General features: G+C 33.3%; 1 protein-coding gene across 1 annotated transcript in view; it reads left to right on the plus strand.

Annotated features, from left to right (window-relative positions):
• The window catches only part of ZNF804A (zinc finger protein 804A), a 268,428-nt gene that overhangs the window by 210,033 nt on the left and 31,554 nt on the right, over positions 1 to 26,841 (plus strand). The window contains exon 2 of the mRNA XM_081051688.1: positions 22,163 to 22,306. Within this exon, the coding sequence (XP_080907814.1) occupies positions 22,163 to 22,306 (144 nt within the window). The remainder of the gene's footprint in view (positions 1 to 22,162; positions 22,307 to 26,841) is intronic.

The following is a 26,841-nucleotide window of genomic DNA, read 5'->3' on the forward strand; positions in this document are numbered from 1 at the left end:
TGCATCATCTGATATTGCTCTTCAGAGAGCATAGAAGAGAGCAGAGAGCATAGCTTTGTTTGTTTGTTTTAGTATTTCCTATAAATCATCTCTACTAGAAACAAATTCTCTGTTTCTTTATTTGGGGATCTCCTAATTATGTGTTCTAATCTCCTAATTATGTATTCTCTAGGAAGGACAGTGATGGTACCTAGGTTCTTTTTGACTACCTGTTTTTATGATTTCCCTGGTATGCCTTTAATAGTATCATAACTAATTTTTAGACTCCATGAAATGGTGAATGATTGCTCCAAGGTTTTCTACAATGCCCTGAGGCATAAATTGCTACATAGTCTAATAAAATTAAAGCTTGTTCCCTTTGAAGAGATAGTCTTTGAGTCTTCCTTTGACTACAGATGGACCTTTCTTATATAGGTTTCTTTTCTGGATTCTCTCTATTAAAACTCTAGCTGGTCTACCATTTGGAATTGTGGCTATCATGCAACTACCAGCCTCCCCTTAATTATTTAGCACTAAAATATCCATTATTTGAAAATGTCCTTAGGATTGAACTCCCCATACTCTGTTCCAAACTAAGTCTTTTAACTTAGGGAGCACTATGGAAATCTCTGTTCTCACAGCTTGCTCTCAACCCTGGGCAGAAACTCTGTGCCACTGTTCTGGAGTTGAAGGTGAAGGAAGTGGCCTGATTTTCTTAGAGAGACATCCAAGATTTATGAGCAAGATGCTGCTCTGGCACAGTAGCGCTAGTTTTCTCAGCTCATCTTGCCCTGCATGGAACATTTGCCTACATGTGAGCTGGTGCAAGTGTGATCAAGGTCCAGTAATGTTGACTTGTCCTCCCTGTGGAGAGCTTCCACCCCGTGAGTGAGAGCTGGTTAGAGCTTTACTGCATTTGTCTGGAATAGAGATTCTCCTACACAGGGCTGGAGGTGATTAAAATACTGGTGACTGCCTGGTCCTCGGGAGAAGCCTATACCCTAAAGTGCATGCTGGGAATTCTCAGCCACACTACTGGAATAGGCTTCTGTCATACTGAGCTGGGAAGAGGGGCTCCTGGCTCTAATTCCATTTTTCTCCCTTATAGCCTCCTTTTCTTTCCTACTAAAAACATTAACTTGATGTATAATTATTTTTTATATCCTTATAATTATGCTTACTTTCTTCTTTATTGTTCTTCCAACGCCACTAGATAGTAAGCTCCATGACAACGAGAACCATGTATCACTTTTTCTCCATTTATTCACCATTTTCCTCAGTGAGAGGAAAATTCAAAATTCGAAGGAGAAGACTGGTCAAAATGATGTCATTGCTATTTTCTTCATCACAATGTAATACCAAGCAATATTTGTTAATACCTGCACTGCTTCAAACCTCTAATGATTTGGGACCTCAAACTCTCATTGCTGCTTGGAAAGCAAGAGCTGGCAAAAACAAAAGGTTACCTTTGACTTGCAATTCAGTCCCTACAGTCAGTCAAAACAGGAGAAGTTCTGACCCTTCCATTACACAGGTCAGAAATTTTGAGTCTTTGATAACACAATCATAGCTCTCCCAAATCACTTGGGACATTCCGGGGAAAGTGTCTTATTTTTCTCAAATGGAAGCCTAGCAAATAAGGTAGCAAAATGACTAAACAAAAAGGACATTTAACAGAAAATTTTCAGACATTTCATGTCTTCTTTCATATTATGTTATATATTCTAGCTCCTTGAAAAAGGCATAGTGTTCTTGTTTACATTTCTTGCAATAGTTGATAAGGGGAAAAGTTTATTGGTTCTTTCTGCCTCACATTAAAAGAAAAAAAATACATGAAATTGTTGAAAAGTATTTAGTGATACTATTGAAAAGGAGACTAACTCATAGTAAATACCTATTTGTTCAGTGAATGAGTAACTGAGAACTCTTTGGAACTGTGTAACTAAAGAGACTATGACCTTGGAAAATCCTTTTACACCTCAGATTTAATGTCTTCCTCTTTAAAATAAAGAGATTTGTTCAGATAATAGTAATGTCATTTTTGGTCAAAAATTGCTTTCTGTATTTTGCCTTCTAATTTAAAAACAAAAAATTGTGAAATCACATTCCATTGAGGAACACACATGATGGATTTTTTTTTAAAAAAAAGAGTAATACATTGATACAAAAGAAAAAAATAAAACTTAAACATCTGATCTATCCATTCATTCTACTTGCAATAAAAGTTGGATGTATCAGAACCCAAAGCTGAGGAAGCAGTTAGCTCCTCTCTGTTACTTCCCTTTCCTATGAACCACAATTATTATGACACACTTTCTGTCCATTGACAGTAAAAATGAAATAAATCTGAAACCACATTCAATAAGTAATTTTCAATATATAGTAATAAATTATCTTAAGGATAAATTTTTATTTTAAAAATTGCTTGAAGAAACAAGTATCAAGAACATTGTAATAGCTGCCCAAATGAGTCTAATCAGTTTCTTTTGCCAGTTTAAAACTTCTGATATCTCCCCATTACCTACAGAACAAAGATCTTCCCTATTTTCATGACCAACAAACCTCTGAGCCTCAAACCAGGATCTCTTCCAATTCTAGTTTTTGAGTGCTTCTTCACTCTCTGGAAACAACAACTGTCTTGTTCACAGAACACTTCATGAACTTTCTGCTCCATGTCTTCATTCCTGCTTTCCCTTTGGACAAATGTTCTCTACCTGTATTGGTCTGTTAATTATTTAATGGTCCACTTAATGACATCTCCTTTTCACCTTTCCCTGATTTTCTTTGCCTTGTTGAGTTAAATGCATTATTTCTCTCTCATTTGTGTTCTAATCATACTTATGGTATGTCATTACAGCCATTTTCTCAGGTCTTCTCTTACTGTGTTAGTTTGTTGAGAAAGAGACAATTTGGTTTTCATGTTTGCATCCCCAGCACCTATTTCTATACCTGACACATAGTAGATATTCAATTTTTGTTTGGGGCAGTGGGAGGGTGTTATATTGTACTGAATAATTTCAGGAATATAAGTTAATGGTAAGGGCTTCAAAGTTGAGACAAAGAAATGTGAATTTAAATCCTAACTCTGCCACCAATACCTTTGAAATTTGGAAGAGTTGCTTAACCTTTCTGGGCCTCCTTTCTCTAATATATAAATTAGGGTTAACAATATCTTCCTCAGATGGTTGCAGTAAGGATTAAATCAGAAACCCTAGTTTGGTGGTTAGCACACTATATTTCTTTAAAATTAAATTGATTAATAACAATGAAATGTTTTCTGGGGAAAGAGACCAAGGATAGACAATGGGTGAGAGTGAGGCAGAGTCTCTTCTTCATGGGGTGCTTATTATTGAAAACGAGAAGCTTCCTGTGAGGGCAGCCACCAGCCCTTAAATCTACCCCTGTTCACAAACCTGGGGGCGTTGCCCAGACACACTTCCAGTTACAGATACTGGGAATAACCCAGGACAGCCAGAATGTAGATTTGAGAGAAAAGTAATAAGTAGAGTTGAATAATAGTGGGGATATTATGATTAAAATAAATCAGAGGTTATGGACTCTAATTCTATGGAACTTTTAGAAAAGAGTCTTCAAAGATTTGATAAACTCATTTTTAAAAATTATATTGACATAAATGTATCAGAATTGTGTTGTTAAAATCAATGTGGCTTTTAATCTTAGAATTAAACAAATATTTTTACCTATTGGTTTATGATACAGACTCTCAGTATCTCTTGCCTGAGCAATTTTACAAGTGTTTTAAGAAGCATATTTTTTTATCTCTCTTCTTAATTGTACTAATAACCTCAATAACAGCAAACTCCTTAGTAATGCATACATTTTGTGATCAGGCTTTTATTTGCCTCTCCATCCTTACTTTCACAAACTCTGCCTAATATTAGGTTGGAACAAAAGTAATTGCAGTTTAAAAGGTTAAAAACAATTGCGAAAAACGCAATTACTTTTGCACCAACCTAATACTGTAAACCCTAATAATAACACAATGCTTTTGTTCCCTGATTTCATCAAATTTTTCAAGCCTCTGTGACTATGCACATGGTGTCTCTTCTTACTGGGAACCTGTTCAGACATTTCTTTTCTGCTTCTTTACAGCTCAGTTCAGTTGTCACCTTCTGCAGAAGCCTCCCTTGACCCCTAAGTGTTCCAAAGAATCCTGTGAAATCTTTACCGTAACACTTATGTTACTAGGTCAACAACATCTATTTATGTGACTGTCTATCTCTCTATCTCTTACGTTCCAGGCACCCTGCTTATTCCTTTTTGTAAACCCAGAATCTAGCACAGTGCTTGGTAAACAGTAGGTCAAGCAAAGAACTGGGTGGTCCCCACTATGTCGTGAATAAGGTAGTTTTGAGGTAAAACGTTACCTAATTTAGTCCCCAAGTTATGGCATGTTCTGTAGCCTTACTTTGATGTTTTAATTTTGTTATGGTTACATCACATATAATAGCTTATTTTCTTTAAAAATGATATTTCACATTTCACGTTGAATACAATTTTCATGTATTTTTCAGACTCCTCATTTTTCAATCTATGCATTGATATTAAAAATGTTAAAATAATTGGTGTCACATACTGAGGCAATAAAAGATAGAATCCTAGTCGTGATTTGTTCCTAAATGAGAGAGAGAAAGGGAGAGAGAGAGAGAGAGAGAGAGAGAGAGAGAGAGAGAGAGAGAGAGAGGGAGAGAGAGAGAGAGAATATATAACGGGACAAATTTCTACAGGAGATTTAATGTTCTAAAATGTTGTAAACTGGAGTAACAAAAAAGTTATGAAGAAATTATATGCTGTAGTTCTCTCTTAGTATTTGCTTAATTTTATTTCAATGCCATCTCTTCATTTTAATAAAGACTGGATATGAAAGCTTACTAAGCATAGTTTACAGGACGTGAAAGCATTTGTACATTTATAGGATGCCTGACACATCTGACTCTGCTCTTTTCCACAGCAGTGGAGGCCTCCACAGTGGCTTTGGTCATGACAGGAGTTATTAGACTCGGTATGATCACCAGAGCCCTTGGGAGCCTGCACTGGGAGGAACAGCAAGGAAAAAGCTGGTTACACAGTTAAGTGGGCAGAGAAACCCTAGCAGTAGACATTTCTGGAGGCAAGACCTGGTAGCTGAGAAAAAAAGCAGGCTTGAGTACACATGAGATACTCCATGGGGGATATGTGCAGTGAGTCAGGGCTACTAAATAACAGGTAGGAGTTTAAGACAAAAATATTATTATTATTATTATTATCCCATTTTTAGCTTAAAAAGTTTGGGCATTCATGATTTGTGTTAATTTTTGTTATTATGACATTGTCATCAGCTTCCATCATTATAGCACAGCATTGGAGCCAGACTGCCTGTGTTCAAATTCAGATTCTGATACCAACTAACTGCATAAGTTTGGTCAGTTTCACTTATTACATTGGGCATAATAGTGTTACTTTAAAATGACTTTTTAGTGATCCACATGCAATTTAAAATCTGGAGCCCTGTGTGAAATTACATATTCTCACATTTTTAAATGTTATCATAAATTTAAAATGTATTTTCTAAGGTAAAATATTAGTTCATATATGAGGATAATATATTTCTTTATCAATAGAATACTCATAACTGACTTACTGTTTCATAAAACAGAGAAGCTAGAAATAGTATGACCTATCTATCAAAAATGACTATATCATATAATAATTTTGGCAGTATCAAAAGAAAAAAATATAGTGTCTAGAATGTAATATACATATTAAAAATGTGGGAACATGTAATGCACTAGAAAATGAATTTACGATATCATTGAGTAATATGTATTCTAATCTAGAATGTTCTATACATATAACTAACTCCACAGCAAAGTATATATATATATATAAACTCTACTCTGTGATAGATGTGATAGCTGGAGAATTTTGAGATTTTCCCATCTTGGAATAATTATCTTTCATCAGTTCTCAAAGAAATGTTTTTTAAGAAAAATGAACTGTCTTGAATTATTGGTTAAAACAAAACAAAACAAAACAAAAAAAACCAGACCTAACCAGCCTCTTCCACTGAGATTTGAGAGTACCTTGAACTTGTATCTTGGTCTGTCTACGCAGTTGTGACTGCAACCTAATGAGAGTCTTTGTAATATTCGGATGGTCTCTGGATAAATCTATTGTCTAATCTATGAAAAAACTAGGTCATATGAAAATTATAAGAGGAAATGAGACTTCAATTTCAACTATTTCCTGTCATTCTCTGCATAAATTAGTTTAAAATCAAAATTTTGGGTTCTAATTCTCAGGATATAACATTTAAAACTGAATTGAAATTGATATTCTAAATTATAAACATTGTGGTTTTTTTAAATTCACGTATCAAATTCTGTGTGTCCTCTAAATCCTGTGTGTCCTAAAATGTATGGAATGATTATTTTTGTAAAATCAAACTAAAAGTCTTTACTGACCCCTTTATATGTCAGAAAACCTAGCAACCAGCTCCTTCCTCAGCATATGCACTCAAACACACACACAGACATACACAACACACACAACACACACACCACCTTGCAAACTATTGTTTTCTAAAGGAATTTATTTTTCCCAGTTATGTCTTATTCTGCTTCCTGTCTTCTGAATTAGCATTCTTATTTTTTCCCCCTAACACCTAACAGCTCTCTTCTTTTCTGACCATCTGTCTATTAAACGTAAACCTTGGTAAACTACTCTTTGGCATTGAATTGCCATTTCTTGATCCCGTTCTTGAATTTTATTAAAGACTGGGGAAATTGAGCAGAATTTCACCGTAGTGCTTGCTGCAAGTGAACAACTAAAAATGAAATGAGCTTTTTCTTTTCACAAAAGGTTTTCAGTTATCTTTGCCTCAATGATTTTTCGCTCTGTACATATTTTCTCTTTGAACCCTGTCATCTAATCACCATAGTGGAATTTCTGCCCTATCTTTCATGTATTTTTTTTTCCAATTTATTCCTGTATACTTCTTCCCAAGAGCCATGGAAATATGAAATTTCTCAGTTTCTTCATTAAAGCAATTCATTGCTGACTTCCCACCCTAACCATTCTAAGAATGCAAAGGAAGGGGTGGTGGTAAAAGACACTTCTGCTTTCACCACAGAGAATCCATAAAGTATAGTCTAAGTAAATATTGTTATTTTACCCAACAGAATTTCAATTCCATATTTTAAAATGATATTTTCTTAACTACACTTTGATTAGTGTTTAATTACAGTACATTTTATAAATGTTTTTAAATCATCATATTGTTTCTATTACCTAATTAATGCCACTAGAATATATGATACATTATGATACATCATGAATTTAACAACTTACAATGGCTAGGTAAAACTACCATCACTGATCTCCTTAGGCTTAGTGTAGTTTTTATCATAGCATTTGTATAACCTTATACAAACATTGTTATTTAAAAAGGCGTTTTCCTGAAATATGCAGGGTGATCAACAATTATATATTTAAATGAAAAGACAGGATTAAATGTTTCGCATTATCATGTATTTAAATTTTAATTAAGTTCATATTTTAACAAAAGATGCTTTATTCTTAAACTTTTCTTTTTTGTTTCCCTGTGTTCATTCCTGGCCAGTATTGATTCCTATGATAGAGAACAACACCAGGGTTAGAAGGTAGCTCAAAAAGAGCTAATTAAAAGTCAGACTCACTATTACATGGTAAACCATCTTGGACCAGTTATCCTAACCCGTCTAGCTTGCTTTCATTATATGTAAAATGGGACTAATAATATTCACTTGAAGATTGATATTGCCAGGACTGAGATCATTTAAGTGTAGTGCTCATTTGTGGCAATCAATACATGTTAATGCCCTTTCCTTCCTCACTGTGTCTTCTCCACCCAAATTTTAGCTGTAAGTTTTTCAAGTTAAAATGTTTCTTTTTGCAAAATATCCCTTTTCTTTTTGATACCTGAAACATATGATTATTTCCAAATGGGCTTTCCCTGCTGGGCTAACAATGTATCAAATACACAGACTATCACTCCCACTTGGAGTTGAAGACAAAGCAGAATTAATCACAGGGACAGAGCCTGCTGGCACAAATGGGGAAGGAGAGCAGGTCTCCATATACAGTTCCTCTTATTATGGAAACTGTGGTTGCCTTATGATCTTTGCAGGGTGTCTGGAAACTCCTGTGATGTGACACTTACAGTGTCATGCTTGCTTTTTGAGAAAATGTTTTCTAAAAATGCATAAAGCTAAGAAGTTTTGAGGACTATTATTTTACCTCATTTTGTTCTCAGCAAGGCAGTTTTATTTTGTAGCCATGAAACAAAGAAGGAGGAAGGAAGGAGGGGAAGGAAGGAAGGAAGGAAAGAAGGAAGGAAGGAAGGAAAGAAGGAAGAAAGGAAGGAAGATATGATTTAGGGACTAATAGAACTCATTTATATATCAAATTTATTTAATTGTATTGAAAATATTGAAATCTTTTTTTATTTTATTGAAACCTACATTTATGGATGTATGTATATATGTATGTATGTATATATGTATGTGTGTGTGTGTGTGTATATATATATATATATATATGTATATAATCCTTTTCCTTGTGACCATCTTTTTCAGTAATATATGTATTTTGATATGCAAAACTCCTTACTTAGATCTTTAAAATGTAATATTAAGAAATATACAAATTTCTCATCTAATCCAAAAGATTCCATAATAGCATCCAAATAGCCCTTGTTGAATTTAGTCATCAACTATTCCAGTCCAAGTTACTTGAGGGAAATTGGCTGTCTCTATTGAATGTCTATAACAAGCTTCAGGGTACTTTGATATTTAAAATGTGTATTATGTCCTTCCCGTTTTGTTATTATTAATGGTAAAATAGCAGTTCTGAACTTTTTAATCTATTGTATTATGCTATGTTTGAAAAATTTAATAATAAAAACAAAGAATAAGAACTGATACCATGTTTCCTCGAAAATAAGACCGGGTCTTATATTAATTTTTGCTCCAAAACATGCATTAGGGCATATTTTCAGATGATGTCTTATTTTTTCATGTACAAAAATCTGCATTTATTCAAATACAGTCATGTCATCTTCTTCTGGAACATTGCCATAATGTACTAAATGCATCCGTTGGGCTGACGATATTAACTGGGGCTTATTTTCGGAGTAGGTCTTCTTTTCAGGGAAACACAGTACGTAGGAAAACATAATTGAATGAAAGTAAATCTGAGTAAAATTCAGAAAATGTTAAATAACTCATATCTAAGCTCTAGGAAGTGTGTCTTGTTAAAAAAATTTTAAGAACACAATTCCATAGATTCAACAGAGTAGTCATCTCAGAATTGAGTACCTAATAGTCTTTCCTTTTAAAGAAAGATATTCAGAATATGCACTTTCTTACCTCCCAAACAACACTAACCATTAGAGAAGAATTTGACCTCTGTCTCCATCACTCAACTGGAACCAGTCTCTTCAGCAGGCTTCATTTCATCGGCCTCAATCTCCTGTGGTGCTGCTGTCTCACATCTCCCAGTGCCTTTCCATCATCTCTGCTCTGGTTCCTGCTATTTGTATTAAGGATTTTGCCTTGTCCCATCTGCAAAATATTGTTGTAACTACTCTCTTTGCTTCCAACCTTCCCTCTATCACTATTACATTCTCTACCCTATCGTCACATATGTTTCCTAAGTGCAAATCTGATTAGCTTCCTTCCTGGCTTAAAATTCTTTACTGACTTGCCCATCAGTTTTTATAACATTCAGATTCACAACATACATAGAGACATCTTCACAGTCTAACCTCTGCCTTACCTTTCATTGTCGTCAGCAATGTCGTCCATCAACCTGCACCAAGTTCCCTAGCCACACCAAATGGCTTATAATTTTTCAGAAGTTATTTTGTGGTTCTCTATATAATTACTTTTTGTATAACAGAAAAATCTACTGCGCCCTTTTTATACCTACTATCACCTATTCAGTTTTCAATAAATTAGCCTTTTTTTTTTTTACTGCTGATTCCCTCAACTGGAAAAATTTGCCTACCAATGTGCTCCTGTCATAGCCTTTTTATTTATTCATTTATTTATTTTTATTTTTTTAAGATTTTTAATTAACATATAGCTAGCATACAATATTATATTAGTTTCAGGTGTACTCAATAGTTATTCAACATTTATATACCTAAAGAAGTGATCACCGTAAGTCCAGCGACCATCTGACATCATACTGTGCTATCACAATATTGACTATATTCCTCATGCTGTACATTATATCTCCATGACTGATTTGTTTTATAACTGGAAATTTGAACCTCTTATTCCCCTTCACCACCACTGTCTTTTTAAATTTTCCATTACAGTTGACATTCAATATTATTTTATATTAACTTTGGGTATACAGCATAGTGGTTAGACAATTATATAATTTAAGAAGTGATTCCCCTGACTAGTCTAGCACCCTCTTGGCATTATACATAGGTATTAGCATATCATAACTACATTCCCTATGCTTTACATTAAATACCCGTAACTATTTTGTAACTGGCAATTTATACTTCTTAATCCCTTCCCCTTTATCACCCACCCCCACCATCTGGCAGTCATCAAAATGTTCTCTGTATCTATGAGTTTGTTTTGTTTGTTTGTTTATTCGGTTCTTTAGATTCCACATATAATCAAAATCATACTGCATCTGTCTTTCACTGTCTGACATACTCCACTCAGCACAATGCCCTTCGTGTCCATTCATTCAGGTCCATCCCATGGATGGACATGAAGGACATTGTGTCATTGCCTTTTTTAGAGATCTAAATTATTATAACATCTATATATACCATTATAAACAAAATTGTCTTTCTTTTGCATTTCCAATATGATGGTGTTCATAGAAAATAGAAACTGTTTTATTCATATTTGTGTCTCTAAGGTGTATATACTGTTTCCCCAAAAATAAGACCTAGCTGGATAATCAGCTCTAATGCATCTTTTGGAGTAAAAATTAATATAAGACCCGATCTTAGAGTGAAATAAGACCAGGTCTTATATAATTAATATAATATAATATAACTAATATAATATAACATAACATAACATAGCATAATATAATACTGGGTCTTATATTAATTTTTGCTCCAAAAGATGCATTAGAGCTGATTGTCCAGGTAGGTCTTATTTTCGGGGGAAACAGGGTATTACTCCATAAATGATTGTTAAATGAATGGACTTAATGCCCACTATCTGAAATATATATAATACCCACTACCTGAAACTGTTTTTTGCTGATCATGAAAGGCAAATATTTGTACCTCTGGGTACATCATTTCTTCTCTCCCTTGCAAATAAACCAATCAGTGAGTCATAATTTTATGTATAATTGACAGTGTAAATTTGTATTACAATATTACAAATATCCTTTAGAAAATTATTGTATAAAATGCATTAAATTTTGCATAGGTACTTAGATATACAGGTTATAAGTATTAAGCCTCTAAATCTTAGCCGAAAAAAATGTCCATTTTTGGTATTACAAAAAAAATATTTCTCTACCCAATCAACTAATGCAAATGACCAAAAACATGGTTCAAGACTATAAACAATAAATGATATGTCCAACCTCCAAAATTATAGTTGCAATTTGTGTACAAACTCCAAAATTATAGTTACAATTTATTCATTTATTTATTGGACAGTTTGTTTTCAGCACTCTTTTAGGCATTGGGGATACAGCAATAAACAAAGTAGACAAAAATTCCACCTTCATAGTAGTTATAGTGATAAAAGATTACAACAGATATATAATGTAACATCAAATACTGCATATATATATATATATATATAATTGTGTTTATAATATATAATAGAAGACATAATATGTGTGTATATAATGTAATGATTATATAATATGTATAATTACTATGCAATACATAATATATATGTGTATGAGGTCAGACAATTAAGTTCACGAACTTGCTGTAACTCTGTTCCTAACCTTTTTTTGATATCAGAGGGATTATCAGGTGCCCTCCCTTCAAAGCCCCTGCCATGGGCTTTGTCAATGTAGCAGGTGCTCTTGATGCCCCATCTCTAACCCATCAACAGTCATCATTTTCATGCACACAATCCTGGCTTCCCATTAGTAGCACCTGAACTCCTATCCTGAGAACTTTGTCCAGGCACCAGTGATCAGTCCATCCTTGAGCATTAAGAAACCCAAAATTCCTGGTATAAATACCCTCTGGAAATTGTTATCGACCAATGCTTATATCGTGTTTCCCCAAAAATAAGACTTAACCGGACCACCAGCTCTACTACGTCTTTTGGAGCAAAAATAAATATAAGACCCGGTCTTATTTTAATGTAAGACCAGGTATAATGTAATGTAATATAATATAATATAATATAATATAATATAATATAATATAATATAATATAATATAATATAATATAATATAAAGATTTGGTATAATATAGCATAACACTGGGTATAATATAATACAATATAATAATATGATATGATGTGATATGATATGATGATATAATATGATATGATATGATATGATATGTTATGATAATACTGTATAATATAATATAATATTATATAAGACTGGGTCTTATATTAATTTTTGCTCCAAAAGGTGCATTAGAGCTGATTGTCCAGCTAGGTCTTATTTTCGGGAAACATGGTATCTTCTGATTTGCATGGTTTCTGATGAAATATCTGTTGTGATTCTTATCCTTGTTTCTTAGGTGAGGACTTTTCTTTTCTGTTTTAAAATCTGAATTCAAAATTTTCTCTTTGTCTTTTGATTATCTGCTGTATAAATACAATATGCCGAGGTATTGATTGTTGCTATATTGTTATTTATATTCAATTGGTGTTTCTGAGCTCCCTAAATCTGTAGTTTGGGATTTGTTATTAATTTGGAAAATTTTTCAGCCATTATTATTTCCAATACTTTTCCACTTTATTTTCTCCCTCTTTTTCTGGTATTCTAAATATGTGTGTTATACCGTTTGATAATATCTTATAGTTCTCGGAAGTTCTTCTGTTTTCTTTCTTCCTTTCTTCTTAGCATTTCAATTTGTAAGATTATGTTGAAATATCTTCAAATTCACTGATTCTTTCCTCAGCTGTATTATGTCTATTGATGGGTCCATTGAAGGAATTCTTTATGTCAATTAAAGTGTTTTTTATTTCTATATTTTTCTTTTGATTATTTCTTATAATTTCCATTTCTGTTTATATAACTCAACTATTCTTGCATGTTTTCTACCTCATCCATTAGAGACATTAACACATTAATCATAGTTATTTTGAAATCCTTTTCTGATAATTCCAATATCTATGTAATATTTAAGAAACAAAGAACAAATTCAAAAAAAGAAATCTTTTTCTAGCGCTTTTTTCTCTTTAGACTTCTTCTTTTTCCTTAACCTTTCAGAATGCTTTCTAATTTCTTAGTGAAAGCTGAATACAATAAGGTAATAGAAACTGAGAAAAAAAGACTTTTAGTGTGAGTATTTCTGTTAATGTGTCTAAGTGTTGGGCTGTGTCTAATGTTTTCTATAGCTGTAAGTATGAGATGCTTAAATTTCCTCTAGTATCCTTGATTGTGTGTGTCCTTTTAACTTTGTGCTCCCTATATACACTGTCACAGGGAGTGTATTGTGCAACTATTTCAGCTCTAATCAACTATTATTCTGGAGCCTTTTAGCTCCAGAACATGTTGGTAACATGTGGGGGGAAAAGATGCATTCTATAACCTTTCAGATAGATATTAATCATTTTGTGTCTGTGTCTCGGGGCTATGACTGTCATATGCATTTCTGCTGGGATATACCTGCCTTTTCTCTCTTTCCTCCAGGACTTAATCCGTTTATATAATTTCCACTCTATTTTGACCCCTGCTGAGCCATGACACCTGTTGAAGGTGCTGTCCCAACAACTTGCCTGAAACAGGAAGATTTAGGGAAAATAAATTACTTTCCTTGGCTAGAATAAGGTCTTTGAACTGAGATGTGAAAATACTGGGTCCCTCAGGAGTAAACCTTAGTTATAAAGGAAAATTTTGGTTTATTTCACAATAGTTATTCTTCCCATCCAACTTCCAGGGACACAAGTGACTCTCAGATTATTATCATGAGAATCTGGTGAGGTTCATGAAAGGAAAGCCTGCAAAAGTGTTTGGAGGCCCTTCTGAGATTGCAACCACCAAGAGTATCTGTTTCACACACTAGACCATAGTCAGCCTATAGTAATTTATTTCAAGTTAACATTTAAAAGTTCCTGCCAGTTCATAGCTCCAGCAGTTTCTAAATCAAGTAAACAGATATCAGTTGCTTTATATAATTAGAGCCTCTTTTATTGTTGTTATTATTTTTATTTTACTATTATTAGTTTCAGATGTACAAAACAATGTAATAGTTAAACATTTATACCCATCACAAAGTGATAACCTCCCTCCGCCAATCTACTACTCCTCTGGCATCGTACACAGCCATTACATTTCCACTGTCTCTATTCCTTATGCTGTACTCCACTTCTTAAATATATATTAAATTATAGTTGACATTCATTATTGTTCAGTTTCAGCTTCAGATGTACAGCACAGTGATCAGGCATCTACACTGTTCCTGAAGTGGTCTCCCTAATGAGATAAGTGTCCATTGGATACCCTACAAAATCTTTACAACATTATTGATTATGTCCCCCAAACTGTCTTTCGTATCTCCCTGGCAATCTTATGGTTACCAATTAGTCGCTTTATCTTTGAATGTGCTTGTCTCTAGGTTTTGAAGTGGTATTTTACCTTGTGACCTCTGTTCCATAACAGTTCTAAATAATAATAATAATAATAATAATAATAATAATAATACATTTTCATTTTTCATAGCTTGTTCTGGTTATAAGTACAGGTGTGATGACTTTAAAACTCTGTATGTGTCAAGCTGTAACCAGAAATATTTATCAGCTTCCTGTTCTCTCTTACTTTGCCACTCTTCTCCCAGTGTTTTCTGAGATCTCAAATAAATCACTTAAAATCGACTCCAGTGTCTATTTCTGAGAGAACTCAAGCTAGGATAAAGAGTGGGACAATTTACTGAAACTGATCTGTTTTCCCTTAGTTGATTGTTACAACTGAGACAGTAACATGTATGCATCAGATCATTACGTACCTTTCTTTTTACTTTACAAAGGTTATTGCCTATAAATTTAAGAGATATATAAGCTGAAACAAGTTCCCTAATTTACTGCCACTTATATTCTACACTGGGACTCTTTGCAGAATCTATTTATGTATAATTCCTATGTTGAAATTTTAGATAGATAGATAGATAGATAGATAGATAGATAGATAGATAGATAGATACTAGAGTCTTACATACCTCAGTTAGCATTCAGCTTTAGAATACCTGATATAATACTTTTCTGGTTTGCCTTGAAAGTGTGATACCCCACAGCCTTACTTTTTGCATGGGAAAACTACAGAGTAATGCTAAATTTTAGCGAAATATTAACACATACTCTTCCTGAGATCTTTCCAAACATGAAGGGAAAAGTCTGACTCAATCTTCTCGTACCTTCTCAAGTTATGCTAAATACTGGCTTAAGTTAACCAGATTGCCTAACAAGTACTAGTCACAGGCTAAGACTTTCTGTGGGATCCATGAATGGAAAAAGAAACAGATTCCTCCAAAGAGACATCATCTTGATGATGAGAATAACCCAGTGAGACAGACAATACTGCACTCTACTGCACTCTGACAGTTGTGGCTTGGGGATCAACCTTTTTTTTTTTTTTTTAACCTGAATAGGTTCTAAGGTTAGAAACTATACTATTAATATTTATCCAGTGTTTATCAGCTAAATAACCATACAATAGAAATAGTAAGACTTTTGAATGCACTCTCTTGCTTTGAAATTAATTCTGAAAGAGCTTATCAATTTTGAGAAGCAACTTTACTTGCTCCAGTACTCGTAAATACAGATATGAAGATACACTTCACCTTTGCCTTTAGCTTGCATTAGCTCACCAGGTTTGTCCATAAAGATGTGCTATTCAACACATGGTCTTTTCAGTATTCAGTCTCTGCCTTCACCTTTGATGAGTTTGCATTCCTGTGGAATCCTTTAAAAAGCCCTCACATTTAAATGTAAATTTTTATTATAATTCTGTTCAATACATCTGTGACTTTTGATAAAATTGTGACTTTCAGCGTATCTCTTAGTCCCCCTTCCATATACCTCCAAATCATCTTGTTATACATTCTTTAGACTTTGAAGTAATAGAACCCAGCCTTTCAGAACAGAATGCCATATATTTTGAGACAATAGTACAACCTTTTATCACCCAGAAATGGTTGCCCTCTTGCTTAATAGAGAAAGGATTAAAACCAGATAAAGAATAACATCAGTTTTCCCACATGCCTTCTTTAGTACTCCAGCTCTTCCTTATTGTAAATATAGCATTCAGACTCCACTGCCCAAAGATGTTCTGTTTTCTTCCTGAATAAACTTTCTCCTGTTTTACATTAAAAGGCAAGATAAAAGAAGGAAAGAAGACGGAGAATAAAAAGCGTCTCTCTTTCTGAAGTATGATAAGGGAAGTCATTTTTTTAGGAAATAGCAGTTTAGCAGAGTTCTGCTAGAAGTGAATAAAAGTTTCCTGCAGATATCTGGTGTAAGAACATTGCAGGGAGAGTAAATAACAAGTCCAAGTGTCAACGTGGGTGCATGGTTAAGAACGTTTCAGAAACATTAAGGAAATGGAAGTAACTAAAGCAAAGTGAGATAAAGGAAAGAGAATAATAGAAGATGCCAGAGATGTGGCCAGGTACCAGGTAGAGCAGGAATGTAGGTCACTGTAAGGATATTTATTCTAATAATGACGGGTGACTTTGAGAGAGTTTTGAATTTAAGAATAATATAATCTTAGATTATTCTATAAAATGTAGTTTGTCAGTAAGACATTCATAGAAAACACCAAAACACTTATAATCTTAGTCCAGTTTGTCTTGAAAGTCAAGCCCAGGATAAAAACTTCTATGTAAATAGTTTATTTAGGAAGAGATCCTAGGAAACAGAAAAGTAGTACAGGTAAGAAAGGAAAACTAATACCAGGATATACTCTTTGCCACTATTACAGCTAACTCGTACTCTAACTCAGTGGGACAATCTATGGAATATTAAAAGTGTGTCTCAGAAATGCCTGTCTGATACATAAAACAAAAAATATTTATCCTTGAGTTCCTACCTCCACAGTGATCAAAGGTGGACTTATATGGTATTAACTCCTCACCAGTCCTGGCTTGTGCATTTCCTAGTGCAGTATCAGGAGTTAGAGAAGCCCCTGGACAGGCAAGGAAAAATATCCCATGACAGACTGGGGCAAAATGCAATTACCGTGTTTCCCCAAAAATAAGACCGGGTCTTATATTAATTTTTGCTCCAAAAGATGCATTAGGGCATGTTTTCAGGGGATCTTATTTTTTCATGTACAACAATCTGCATTTATTCAAATACGGTCATGTCATCTTCTTCTGGAACATTGTCATAATGAACTAAATGTGTCCGTGTGGCTGATGATCTTAACCGGGGCTTATTTTCGGGGTAGGTCTTATTTTGGGGGGAACACAGTACCAGTACATGCAACTACTGGAGACTGTCTCAAAACCAATCATTTCATGACTGAAGAAGAGATACGTCTCAGAAGAGGTGCACTATTTTCTAGGAAGTGTAGACTATAGATTGCCAAATTAAATGTCTTCTATTTCTGTCTGGTTATTCTTCTATAAGAGAACAGTTTTGCCATCTCTTTTTTGATTAATGTCAAAAACGACATTAAATCAAAATTTAAAGTTTTTTTTTCTTTCTCTCTTTAAAGAACCTCTAATAAAATGTATGCTGCATATAAATCACAAGGATGCTTTTATTCTTAATGGAGTAATAGGAGGAGGGGGGAGAGACAGAGAGAGAGAGACAGAGAGAGAGAGAGAAAGAAGGAAATTTTCCAAAGTATTTTAAATGTCAATTACATAGTAGAAGTGTTCCTTTTCAGCACTGAAAATGATTTCATTTTAACATTGCCTAGTCTATTAATTTTAACTACTTTAAATAGAGAATTTCTAGCCGAAAATCAGAATGTAATATGTTTTTACAACTACTCTTTAGCAATGACAATTTGTATATGACATAACTTGGTATTAACTCTAAAGTTGTTTCCAAGTGACTGGGTACCCCAATCCCTGCCGCTGTGGGCCTCACGTTCCTCAGGACAGGTACCTCCAGTACACCCAGTTGCATATGACTGACTGCCTTTTAAGAGAGGCTGGGTATCTGTCATTTGATGCCATGTTACTCTGATGCCACCACGAGATGCTTTATTTTGAAGTAGAAAATGTTCTCCTTTCAAAGTCCTACTTTGGTACTATTCATTTTTAATATAGGGTAGGTGGAATGGCCCTGAACTGTGGCTAAACCGTTAGATTCTCTGTTTCATGTACTGATTTTTTTAAAAAATACTTGCACTGCACAGTTGCTAACATATGTTTAAAGATTCTTGACTTGGTAACTTTGGAGTTCTATGCTACTTTCCTGAAAGTAAGGATTCAACCATTACTGCTTTTAGATATATGTAAAATGTCATGGGTTTGGATGACCTGACAAGCTACAAGCAGCTGTCCCTCTCTTCTTTACTTTCTGCCATCTCACTCAGTGGGATGTTACAGAAATTGCATACATAGTTGAACAAAATAGCTTTGTTAGATAGAGGGGAGAAATTTGGTGTTGACATATATGAGGAGCTGTGCTCCTCTTGCATCTTATTCAGATGTGTCTTTTTTCACCTTCTGCCATGGGATTACTCTGTTGAATATGTGTTATTGTGCTTTATAATGTCAGTCAACACCTCTTCCAATATTATCCACAACGGAGAAGGAGAGGCACCAGGGGACATTGGGGCACGTTAGTCCAATGACTGATTTTGTTTAAAAAACATTTTTTTAAATATATAATCAATGAAAATACATGACTTCCCTTATGATCCACATACAGTAACCAGTCCTTCTAAGTCTACTAACATTTTCACCCTTGACTCCTTACTGCAGTTCATGTCAACAAGAAAATTCCAGCCCAAACATGGTTCTTACTGTATAATCTATTGCAGCCTAAGCTCCCGCTAGGCTATGGTTCTTTCAATATCTTAGAGGAAGATAGAAATAGAGAGAGAGAGAGCAAGAGAACAAATGGGTGTCAAAATGTTAATGGAGGAATATGAGTTTATTGTCATATTGTAATGTTTCTATACTTTGAACAATTTTTTTGTAATGTGAAGTATAATTTAAAATATTTCTGGAAAATAAATTTCAATGGGAGTAAAACAAAAAGGGAAAAGACATATAGAATAAAAGAGACTAAGAAACATCAGATGATGCTAATGTATGGGCCTTATTTGAATCCTGTGTGGAACAAATTAGTTTAAAATATTAGACAATTGTAGTTATTTGAAGACACTCACTGAATTTTTGATGATAATGAGGAATGGTGTTTCTTTATTGTTTTTGTTCTTTTTTATCTCTGATATTGCTTTATTGGTTTTGTGATGTGTTTTTTTTTTTTTTTGAAATTCTATTTTAGAGATACATACTGAAATATTTGCAGATAACATTATATGAACTTTGGAATTTCCTTAAAAATTATCTAGGACAGAGGAGAGGGTGTGAGATGGGTTACGATAAAATAAAACAAGGTTAGCCTGAAGTTGATAATTGTTGAAGCTGAGTAATGGATGTATGGGTGTTATTATACTCTTATACTCTCTCTCTCTCTCTCTCTCTCTCTCTCTCTCCCCCTCTCTTCTCTCTTCTCTCTCTACATATATATATATATATATATATATATATATATATATATATATATATATATATTTATATATATGCTTAAAAGTTTAAATATAAGGAAATGCTATGGACCAGATTATTCAGGTTCAAATATGGAGTGCATATTCCTACCTGTAATATGAGATGTCTAGAATATACATCTCTATAATTTTAATCAGGAGTGAATGAGTTAATGCATCCAAACTCTTTCTTACTTAGTGACTGACCCTAAACAAGCCCTGAATAAATGTTAGCTGTTATTTTTAGATTTGTTTTTCTCTTCAGATCTAGGTAGAGGCTAACATTTTTGAAAATGCAATTTACCTAAGAATCTCAGTTTGCTCTACTCAAAGATTTCCCACTTTTTGTGAAAAAAGTAAGTAGGAAGCAATTTTTGCTTCTCTAGAGGAATCTCAACCTTAGGAAGGAAAAAAACAAAAAACTTACACCATAGTAAACAATAACCAAATATTTAAAGAGAGAAAGTAGCTTAAATGTAATTATAATTAATGGGGAAAAACAACTAGTTTGCAAAGAAAATGCGGTTCAAGAATATTGTTTTTGAGACGTAATTCAACTTAGAACCACAAATTATTGCCATTTTAATGTAACTCATGTTGACTGGAATTTTATCTCTGCTTCACACACGTTAACCATAAAATTATAGTACTTAATTTTTGTTTCAATTAAATTGGCTATTCCACAAGTTATCATTTTGAAGATTTTATAAAAATTCAGTAAGCAGTTTATATCTATATGACTCATTTAAAAATTTTTAAACTAACCTTTGTTACATTGAAAGTCATCAAAAATAATAGAAAATATTCCACAAATATGCTGAGAAATCGTAAGTTTATTAAATGGATGGAATCATATGAACAAATTGAATGATTTTGCAATTTATCACCTCTTGCTATGCTGAGTTGATAAAACTAATAAAACTTAAGAATAGATCACTGTCTTTAAAGTGAGAAAGTGGGCTATTTATTTATAGATTATGGCAAATGTATTATCCAGTACTTCAAGGCTTACTGTAAGGTATACATACAAATTATGGTGAACATTATGATATGGGGTGTGTACACAAATATGTAGAACAATAATTTAAGGCAAGTGTTTGTCATTCATTAAATTACAATTAGTAAACCACTCTTAAATTTTGTAGAACTAATTTAAACATTCAGACTATGAATTCTTTCTAGTCTATATTTGGTGAAAGGACAATTGTTATTGCAATAGAGAGAGCTGTGTCATTTCACACCGCATCCCAGTGCCTGAGAGAGTTGAATGTCTTAGAGTGGCATATATGAATCCTGGATATGTCATTATTTTGAATTTTAAAGCAGTAAATATGAGAGAATCTGTGATTAGAAACATAATATATTCTATGGTAATAATTGAAGTTTAGGTCTTCATATCAGTACTTCAGGGAAAGACTTGGACAGTGTATCAATATGTAAAATTTATTCATATCTGGCAATGTTAACATTTAAGGAGGGATGAAATAGCAATTAAATTTAGATTTAAGAAAACCTAAAAGCCACAGTCAAACATTTTACTATTTTATGCTTTGTAAATGAAAGCTAATGGTAAATGACTAAATTTTTCACCTTTTCTTGGGTTTGATTATATAACCATCTTTATTTATGATGAAAGCAATCTGCTTATACAGTTTAATCTTTTTCAGTTTAAGTAAAGAGATAGAAGACAAGAGTCTTATTTTTTTAAAACTGCATAATATTTGAAAGTTTAACATAAATTGATATATGAGTCAAAATGAAAACATTTGTCAAATGAAATCTAGTTGTGATGAATAAGTTACTATATAGGTATTTAAGGAAACAAGCAAACAAAAATATCAAACTTGAATATCTGTGTATCTCTATGGACCTCATCATACAGGACACATTTTTAGATGTTGTTCAGAATTTAGAAGTTTTAAGTTAACTAAGCAATTTCCAAAAATATATAGTTGAATCACCATGGCTATAAAATTTTCATTTTTTTGAATGCTAACAAAGCACAGGAAATTGTTCAAACAAGAGCCTCTGTTTCTTCCAATGTTTGCTTTTCTTCTCTGTATTTCTGCTATTCGTTTCATCATTTATTTTGGATTCTTCTGTTAATCTTTTGTTTTTTTTAACTCATAATTTCTTCTAATTTGCTTTGCTGGTATTTGCTTTATTGTTTTCTTTGTTAAATTCTATTTCTAATTGTAATTATTATACTAGTTGACAACTATTAGAACAAAGTAAACTCGGGAGAGCTAATTGCCTCCTTCTTTCATTTTTAATTTTTTTCAGGACTATGCTGAGAAGGAGAACACAATAGCAAAAGCTCTAGAAGATCTGAAGGCCAATTTTTACTGTGAACTCTGTGACAAGCAGTACTATAAGCATCAGGAGTTTGACAATCACATTAATTCATATGACCATGCTCACAAGCAGGTAAGAAAGAAATGTCCAAAAATAACTGTTATTTCTGATATTTTATGGTAATTTGAATTGTGTAGACTGTATGAAAATGATATTGGTGTTTATTTTTTCTTTGTTGTACAATTTTTAAAGATGTCATTCTAGGATGATGATTTGATGACCTATAGTAAAAGGCAGTTTTGGTGTTTTGTTTTTTGTTTTAAGTACCAAAGGTAAAGTCTGAAATAAGCAACTAACACAAAGAAATACCATTCAATTACCTTTTAGTAATTGACAGTATTTTGAAAATTATATTCTATAGGTGTTGATCCTGTATATACTTCAAAAGTATTACATTTTAAATATTTTAATCAACTAATATTTATCCAGTATAAATTAATTTATTCATAGCTCTTTTTATAAAGCATTTGCCAATTTAAACTACTATAAATCATGAAAAAAACAATGGTTTCGTATAGTAAAAATAACTCAGGGTTATTGGTTAAATAACTACTTAATATGTGTATATTTTAATATTTCCCTGTCAATTACAAATCTAAGATTGATTTTTTTCAGTTTAAAATAAGGATGATGTCAGAAGTGAAGTCAATAATAGGAATTCCATTTTCTTATATACTTTATATTTATCCATGCAACTTCATAGGTTGTTTAGCTAACTGGATACAATACAGCAGTAATTTATAAATATTTATCTTTTTAACTATACTCACAAAAATAATGCATGTATCATTTTGATATTAAAAAGATACATATATTTTTTATTAAATTTATTGGTGTGACATTGGATAGTAAAATTGTATAGGTTTCAAGTGTACAGTTCTATTATATAACACATCATCTATGTATTGCATTGTTTATTCACCCAGAGTCAGTTCTCCTTCCATCACCATATATTTGACCACTTTTACCCTCATCCACCATCCCCCTACTCCCCTTACCTTCTGGTAACCACTAAACTGTGGTTTGTGTTTATGAGTTTTTGTTTATCTTGTTTCTTTGTTGCTTTTACTTTTATCCCACATATGAGTGAAGTCATATAATTCTTGACTGTTTCTATCTGAATTATTTCACTTAGCATGATAATCATAAGAGCCATCCATGTTGTAGCAAATGGTGGTATTTAATCTTTTCTTATGGTTGAGTAATATTCCATTGTGTATATGTACCATATCTTTATCGATCATCTATCAAAGGACACTTCAGTTGTTGTTCTTGTCTTGGCCACCATGAGTAAGGCTGCAATGAATATAGGGGTACATATAATTTTGCAGATAAATATTTTCAGTTTTTTGGGGTAGATACCTAGAAGAGGAATTGCTAGGTTATATGGTAATTCTATTCTTAATTTTTTGAGTAACCTCCATACTATTTTCCACAGTGACTGTGTGAGTTTACATTCCCACCAACAGTGTATGAGGGTTCCTTTTTCCCCACAAACTCTCCAAAACTTGTTATTACTTGTCTCATTGATGATAACCATTCTAACTGGTGTTATCTTATTGTGGTTTTGATTTGCCTTTCTCTAATACCTAGTGAAGTTAAATATTTTTTCATGTATGTGTTGACCATTTGTATATCTTCTTGAGAGAATTGTCTGTTTAGAACCTCAGCCTATTTTTTTGAACTGGATTGTTTGGGTTTTTTGTTGTTGTTGTTGTTGAGTTGTATGAGTTTTTTGTTATCCCCTTATTGTAGGCGTTGTTTGCGAATATCTTATCCCATTCTGTTGGTTGCCTCCCTGCATTGTCTATGTTTTCTTTTGCTATGCAGAAGCTTTTTAGTTTAGTATAGTCCCATTCATTTATTTTTGCTTTTACTTCCCTTGCTTTTGACATCAAATTCATAAAATCTTCTTTGAACCCAAGGTCCATAAGTTTAATTTATGCTTTTTTTCTATGCAATTTATTTTTACGCAATTTATTGAATTAATTTTGGTATATGGTGACAGATAATAGTCTAGTTTCATTCCTTTGCATGTGGCTTTCCAATTTCCCAGCACCAGTTTTTGAAGAGGCTATCTTTTCTCCATTGTATGTTTTTGGCTCCTTTGTTAAAAATAATTTGCCCATATATATGTGGGTTTATATTTGGGCTCTCAATTCTATTCCCTTGATCTCTGTGTTTGATTTTCCTGCCAATATCATGCTATTTGGATTTTTGTCATTTTGTAGTATACATTAAAGTCAGGAAGTGTGATACCTCCAGTCTTGTTCTTTTATGTCAGGATTGTTTTGGCTATTCAGAGTCTTCTGTGATTTCATACAAATCTGATGATTTTTTTGTTGTTGTTCTATTTATTTAAAAAAATGTCATTTGTATTTTCATGTGGATTTTTTACACTATATTTATTTATTGATTTTGACATTCAAGATGATTTTATATTAATTTCAGGTGTATAGCATAGTGGTTAGACATTTATAAAACTTAAGAAGTGTTTCCCCTGACTAGTCTAGTACCAACCTGACACTATGCATAGTTATTACCATATTATTGACTATGTTCTCTATGCTTTACTTTACATTCCTATTTTGTAGTCACTATCAATTTGTACTTCTTAATCCCTTCACCTTTCTCACCCTGCCCCCTAACCCCCCTCCCATCTTTCACAAAATTATTGACTGTATTCCTTATGCTATACCCTACATTCTCATGACTATGGTGTAACAGCAAATTTGTACTTCTTAATCCCTTCCTGTTCTTCACCCATTCCCAACCCCCTCCCATCTGGCAACCATCAAAATGTTTTCAAAAACACAAGCTTGTTTCTGTTTTATTTGTTTGTTTACTTTATTATTTATATTCCACATATAAGTGAAACCACATTGCATCTGTCTGACATACTCTACTCAGCACACCACACTTCGCATCCATCTGTGCTGCCACAGATGGCAAGAACCCATTCCCTTCCATAGCTGAGCAATATTCCATTGTATATATGTACCATCTCGTCTTTATCCTTCATCCTTCGACGGACACCCAGGTTGCCTCCACCTCTTGGCCATTGTAAACAGTGCTGCAATGAACATATGAATGCAGAATTCCCCTCAAAGCAGCATTTTGGGTTTCTTCAGATAAATACCCAGAAATGGGATTACTGGGTCCTTCTTTGTCTCTTATTATAGCTTTTGTTTTAAAGTATATTTTGCCTGGTATCAGTATTGCTACCCAAGATTTTTTGTTTGTTTTTGTTTCCATTTTCATAAAATATATTTTTTGCATTCCTTTACTTTCATTCTTCTGTGTGTGCCTTTGATCTGAAGTGTTTCTCCTGTTGGTAGCATATGTAAGGGTCGTGTTTTCTTCTCCATTGAGCCACCCTATCTTTTGATTTGAACATTAAATCCATTTACACTTAAAGTAATTGTTGATAGATATGTAGATATTGCCATGTTATTATTCATAGTTTTGATCTTCTTTGTTTCCTTCTTCTTCTTAAAGAAGTCCTCTAACATTTTTTGTAATATTGGTTTGGTGGTGATGAACTCCTTTAGCTTTTTCATATCTGGTAAGCTCTTTATCTGTTCTTCAATTCTAAATGATAGCTTTACTAGGTAGAGTAATATAGGTTGTAGATCCATGCTTTTCATCACTTTTAATATTTTGTACCAATCCCTTCTGACCTGCAAAGTTTCTGTTGAGAAATCAGCTGAGTCTTATGGGAGCTCCCTTTCAGGTAACTAAGTGCTCTTCTCTTTTTGCTTTTAAGATTTTCTGTATCTTTAACATATGGCATTTTAATTATGATGTACCTTCATGTGGGCCTCTTTGGGTTCATCTTGTTTGGGACTCTCTGCTATTCCTCGGCTTGTATACATATTTCCTTCACCAAGTCAGGGAAATTTTCCATCATTATTTCTTCAATTCCTTGTTCTATCTCTTCTCCTCCTGGTACTCCTATAATGTGAATGTTGGATGTCTGATGATGTCCCAGGATGGATGTCTGATGGATCCTTAAAAATCTCCTCATATTTTTGGATTCCTTTTTCTTTTTGTTGTTCTGAATTTGTGTTTTCTGCTATGCTATCTTCTAAATCACTGGTTCAATCTTCTGCTTCATCTAATCTATTGTGATTCCCTCTAATGTATTCTTTATTTCAGTTACTAGATAGATAGATAGATAGATAGATAGATAGATAGATAGATAGATAGATAGATAGATAGATGATAGGCATAGATAGATAGATAGATAGATAGATAGATAGATAGATAGATAGATAGATAGATAGATAGATATTATTTCTGACTGGTTCTTTTTTATGTTTTCTATCTTACTTTTATGTTTCCTTTCTTGTTGCTGAAGTTCTCCCTGAGATCATTGAGCACCCTAATAAACAGCGTTTGGAACTCTGTATCTGGTAGATTGCTTGTCTCCATTTTATTTAGATTTTTTTTCCAGGAGCTTTGCTCTGTTTTATTATTTGGGACCTTTTTTTTGTCTCCACATTTTGAATGCATTTCTCTCTTTGTTTCTACATATTATGTAGGGCTGGTATGCCTCCTAGTCTTAGTAGTGTGGCCTTATGTAGTAGCTGTCCTGTGGGACCCAG

This window comes from Rhinolophus hipposideros, assembly GCF_964194185.1.
Source record: "Rhinolophus hipposideros genome assembly, chromosome: 6".
Lineage (NCBI taxonomy): Eukaryota > Metazoa > Chordata > Mammalia > Chiroptera > Rhinolophidae > Rhinolophus > Rhinolophus hipposideros.